Here is a 5,726-nt window from a genome sequence, read left to right on the forward strand (position 1 = left end):
AAGCGAATAATTTTGACAGATTAGCAAGGAGAGTGAACTTCTGTAATTAAACTGTAATGTTTTAGTAAGATACTAGCAATAATGTCATGTGAATGAAGGGGACTTAAATTGAGTGTTGCAGCGTTTGGCATCATAATATTAACAAATCCATTATGTTACCTACACATATAGAACTTCCTATTTTTTGCAGAAAGTATCTCTCTCCTATGTACACAATATATTGGTAACTATGAATCGCACCTCACATCTCCTAGTGCCCAAATTAAAGCAAACGAAAATTTTCTAGGTTTATAACGTAAGCTTTGATACCAACTTTGTCAAACCTCAAATTAATCCCAAGAAAAATTATTGGTCATCTTCTAAAAAAAAAAAAAATAAAGAATGAAGCATTTGAAAAAATAAAAGTGTTTGTCCTTGGAGACGCGATTTCATTTCACAAATCTCGTCTGCTTCTGGGTATCGGGACTGTTAGACAAATTGTTAGATAGATCAATCTGCTGAATAAGTATTTCGATAACTTCGACACCAGCATTTCCATTGCCTTTGCAAGCACGTTAGACTAGTAAACAAAGTAATCACCAAATATCCTAGACAAACCAATCGTAGACCTTGGACGCGACCTCGGTAGTCCACTATGCATTTTTTATTTGGGCTTGCGTAGATGGTTGGAGTTTTTATCTTCGACACCTCAAGTCGGTCACAGAAGTAGATAATTAGATATGTTAGGCTTTTGATTTGCCAGTCTGAGGTCAGCATCAAGACAAACTTGTTATACATGGTGTGAGAAGTCTCTATCCTTGGACCGACTGGACTAATATCTTCTAATCCACAGAGAAAGAACAAAAATGGCAGAAGCTGTCATCGTTAGTATTGCTTGTAAGATCACTGCTTATCTGATTCCTGAAGCACTAGAAAATGTTGGAAAGCTATGGGGCTTCAAGCATGAACTCGAGGCGCTCAAGGACAGTCTCCACGCTTCGAGCTGTACTGAGACATGCCGAAGAGCAATACTGTAATCTCGAAATCCAAGATTGGCTTGAGAAACTGAAAGACGCTTTCTATGATGCCCAAGATGTGCTTGAAGAATTCAACATAGAAGCTATACGGCAAGAACTAAGGGGCCACAGTGAAATGATCAAGGAGGTGAGAACATTTTTCTCAAGTTCAAACCAGCTTGCTTTTAAACTGAAGATGAGTTATAAAGTAAGAGCAGTGAGGGAGAAAATAGAAGCCATTAACGCTGGTAGGAGATTCCACTTGGATGAGCGTCCCGTGGATTCACAAGCAGAGAGAGAGTGGGGGAAGAGAGAAGAGACACATTCATTTATACGCGAGGGAGATATTACGGGGAGAGATGATGATAAGAAGATAGTCATGAAATTTTTATTGGATTCAAACGTGAAAGAGCACGTTTCCATCCTTCCAATAGTTGGTATTGGTGGGCTTGGAAAAACGGCTCTTGCTCAATGCGTATATAATGACGAGATGGTCACTAAATATTTTGACTTAAAAATGTGGGTTTGCGTCTCTAATGACTTTGATGTGAAAAAAATAGTGAAAAATATCATAGCTTGTGCAAAGAAGAAAGAACAAACTGAGGTTGTTATGGAACATTTGCAGAGTGAACTCAGGGGAGAAATTGATGGAAAAAGATATCTCTTAGTTTTAGATGATTTGTGGAATGTAGATCAAGAAAAATGGTCGAGCTTGAAAACTTTATTGGTGGGAGGTGCTAGAGGAAGCAAGATCCTTATAACCACACGCCTTCCTTTGGTTGCGGAGATTATTGGCACTGTTTTGCCTCATTTTCTTGGGGGCTTATCCGAAAAAGCGTCTGTTGATTTATTAATGAAAATGGCTTGTGGTAAACGAGAGGAAATACAAGATCCTGAAATGCTAGCTATCACCAAAGAGATAGCTAGAAAGTGCTCTGGAGTACCATTGGTTGTTCGAACTGTTGGGAGTTTACTATTTTTTAAGAAAACTAAATTCGAATGGTTACATTTCAAAGATTATGAGCTCCCAGATGTGTCTCAAAGGGAAGACCACATAAAATATGCTCTTAGGCTAAGTTATGACCATCTCCCTTCACATTTGAAACAATGTTTTGCATTTTGTTTGCTGTTTCCCAAAAGTTATGAGATGAGGAAGCAAACTTTGGTTAATCTTTGGATGGCAGAAGGATTTATCCAGCCACCAAATAGAATTCAGCATTTAGAAGACATTGCTCATGGATATTTCATGGATCTACTTTGGAGTAACTTCTTCCAAGATTTTGAAAAAGATCCATACACGAATGAGGAGACTTGTAAGATGCATGATTTGATGCATGATCTAGCCTTGCTTGGTTGCAGGGAATGAGTGTTGGGTGGCATGGGATGACACAAAATCCATACATGAAAGAACTCGTCATATATCTGTGGGTGACCTTCCAATCTCACGCTTGAAAGTAAGATCCCTGAGAACATTTCTTTCTGCTATGCCTCGACAAAGAAGTGAAAGAGATCTATGCCAACTTATGCAAAGTTTCAAAAGGTTGCACATCTTGGATTTGCATGACACAAATGTCAAGAAGGTGCCAACTTCCATATGTAAGTTGAAGTATCTCACTTATCTCGATCTGTCTGGAAATTGGGCACTCAAAAGGCTTCCTAACTCCATTACGAGATTGCAGAATTTGCAAACACTTAATCTCTATGGTTGTCATTACCTTGAAGAATTGCCAAGGGGTATAATGAAATTAGTTAGCCTTCGAAATCTAGACATAGGTGATTGTTGGGAACTTAGTTATGTGCCACGAGGACTAGGGCAATTGAGCTCTCTACATAGGCTAACACGCTTCATTTTGCCCCGAGAAAAAGCTCTTACTAAGAATTATTGCGGACTTGGGGAGCTAAATGGGCTTAATAATATTCGGGGAAGCCTTTGCATTGAAAATTTGGGAAGCACAATAAATGTAGTAGAAGAATCCAGGGCTGCAAACTTGATAGGTAAGCATTCTTTAGAATCTTTAGAGCTTCATTGGAGTTATCTCCGTACTGATGATGTAATGATTGGGGATAGAGATGAAGCTCTATTAGATGGATTGCAGCCGCACTCAAATTTGAAGAAGTTGAAGATCACGTATTATACAGGTGAGATCTTTCCAAGGTGGATGATGGATAACCTTATGTTTTCCTTGCCAAATTTAGTCAAGTTATGCTTGGAGCATTGCAGAAGATGTAAACATCTCCCTCCACTGGGCCAACTACATCACCTTAAGACTTTAAAGATTAATCATCTGACTGAATTGGAATGTATCAAGTCAGACCATTCATTCACTTTAACAGCATCATTTCCTAGTCTATTGACATTAAGTATTGAATACTGTGAAAATTGGAAGTCCTACCACGAACTCCAAATCTTGAGGATTTAGTTCTTATTGAGTCAAACCTAGCATTGATAAATCATATGCTTGGCCTTAACAAGTTGAAGAGGCTAGGCATCTGGAGTATGGAGTTTCTAGAATGTTTGCCTGAGAATTGTTTGAAAAGTCTCACCTCACTTGAGTCTCTTCACATTAGTGGATGTCCTTGGTTAACTTCCCTCTCACTCGGTATGCAACATCTATCGAGCCTCAGGCATCTCTCTATTGGGGATTGTGAGAAGCTTGATTTATCCAAAGATGAAAGTGGCAACTTCTTGGATTTCCATGGACTTCAGAGTCTCCAGTCTGTGGCAATCTTTAACCTTCCCAAATTAGCATCTGTTCCACAATGGCTTCTACAGCTCGGCAATCTTGAGCATCTCAAAATTTCTGAATGTATAAATTTGAAGACTATATCAGAGCAGATCGAGGCCCTTCAATCACTTCGACAGCTTGAAATCTTTGATTGCCCCTCGTTGACATCATTACCTGAAGGAATGTGAAAGCTTACATCCCTAACTCGCTTAAGAATCTTCCGTTGCCCAAAATTGGAGGAGAGATGCAAAAGAGATGCAGGCGAGGACTGGTACAAGATTGCTCATATCCCGAACTTAACTCACAAGCTCGATGATTTTGACTAGAAATTCTCCACCAGGGTAAGTGGACAGATCGGTGAAAGGTTTGGACAGGTTTAAGTATATTGACGGGGTGTGGAAACATCGCTTTATTCCCAAATGTGCAAGAAAAATGATGAAAATTCATACTCGTCTTCCAACTGCAAGCTCATTAAATCTGGCTCATGACTCATGCTATAGATATAATGTGCAATCTGCTTATTTGATTTCACAAGGAGCGAAATGCCTGCACAATCCGATGCTTCTGGATAACTCTCTTCATAGATGAACTGATGAAATGCTTCTCTGGAGAATGGCTGCCGGTTTGCTTCCCTTAAAATTTATTATCTCTATGCGTTCTCATGGAATCGGAGGTTCTAGTATAGATCTGCCCAGCAAATCTAGGATATGCTGTTCCAATACTTGGTTTGCTGTTCAGCCATTCTGCAGAAGTTCTCAGGTAAATCCTTTGCCAATTTTGAGCATCATTTTTAGCAATTGAGTAAACGTTTGACATTAAAAGTGGTCTTATGACAATTGGACTGGGAGTCTAATCTATGAGTTCTCCATTTTGATAACTATAAGGTTGTCTTGCACATTTTGTTTGGTTGACAATTGACATGTTCTTCATCTCTTTTTGACAACACTGTCTGCAAAAGAATTGCATTTGGTGGAAGGCAGAATGAATGAATGAAGCAGTACTATTTGTTGTCGTTTCTTTTGGTGACTAAATTAATCATCACCAATTTTACGTCCACGTTGTGGACCTCATATAGCGATTTCTCTTGTATATGCTCTTGTCTCGATTTTTCTTGTTCTATGACTTCAATTGGTCATACTGATTATTGCTATGTTCAGTATCTTGCTCTACCTTGGCGATATCTGATGGATATTTTTGCCAAAGCAGTTTACAAGAGTAATTTGCAGTTTGCCAAGTTTGTGAAAAACGAAAGTACTTCATTATCATTGCCTCTTGATTGCAAGAGGAAAGATTTGGTGCATTGTCAAGATTCATCGGTTGATCAACCGTTATATCTAATGAAATATCAGAGTAACACGTTTGCTGATTTTTTTTTTTTTTGGACGAACACGTTTGCTGATTGATCCTAAGAAAGGTGGACTTTCATAATTTTTTAAACTGTTGCACTCTGCAGTCTGCTTCCTTCAACTACGTAACTGCCCTTAGTTTTTTGCTTGTTCACAGGCTCTCTTTGGGAATGAGGCCTGAGAATAACCTTGAAATGGTTTTAAAAGGACAAGCATGGTTATGCGGCTGTTTTTAGTTTATTTTTCAAGGAGGCTGCGGTGGCGTCCTTAGGGAAATAAATAAGACCTACTATTTATGCTTCAAAAATGTTAGTTTTTTCCTACTTGATACTAGTCTTCGAAAAGCGGTTTTCTACTTTTCGGTGCTGGCACTTGATTCGAAGTATCCAATCCATTCTTTTATCTTTCAAAACTAAACTCGCATGCATACTCCAGGGCCAAGTCATACCAATAGAGCCCGTCGTTTGAAGTATCCTCCATGAGATTAAGTTTGAGGTTTTTTGTTTCAAGAGATATGTCTATTACTCACACAGCTTTATTTTTTAGACCAAGCAAAAATGGCATAGATTTTGGCACTGATGACTCCCTGACCGCCAGTCCCATGACATGAAACCCATGGATTTCTCTCTTGCTAAAATAGAAGAAGATGACATAAACCT

At 38.8% G+C, this 5,726-nt stretch overlaps 1 protein-coding gene across 1 annotated transcript; it reads left to right on the forward strand.

Annotated features, from left to right (window-relative positions):
- The first annotated feature begins 915 nt into the window (after positions 1-915).
- On the forward strand, positions 916-2,361 carry LOC120290540 (putative disease resistance protein RGA4). Its single transcript, XM_039306835.1, has one exon. The coding sequence runs from the start codon at positions 916-918 to the stop codon at positions 2,359-2,361; it is 1,446 nt and encodes a 481-aa protein (XP_039162769.1).
- The last annotated feature ends 3,365 nt before the right edge of the window (positions 2,362-5,726 follow it).

The sequence above is a fragment of the Eucalyptus grandis genome, chromosome 2, assembly GCF_016545825.1.
Source record: "Eucalyptus grandis isolate ANBG69807.140 chromosome 2, ASM1654582v1, whole genome shotgun sequence".
Classification (NCBI taxonomy): domain Eukaryota; kingdom Viridiplantae; phylum Streptophyta; class Magnoliopsida; order Myrtales; family Myrtaceae; genus Eucalyptus; species Eucalyptus grandis.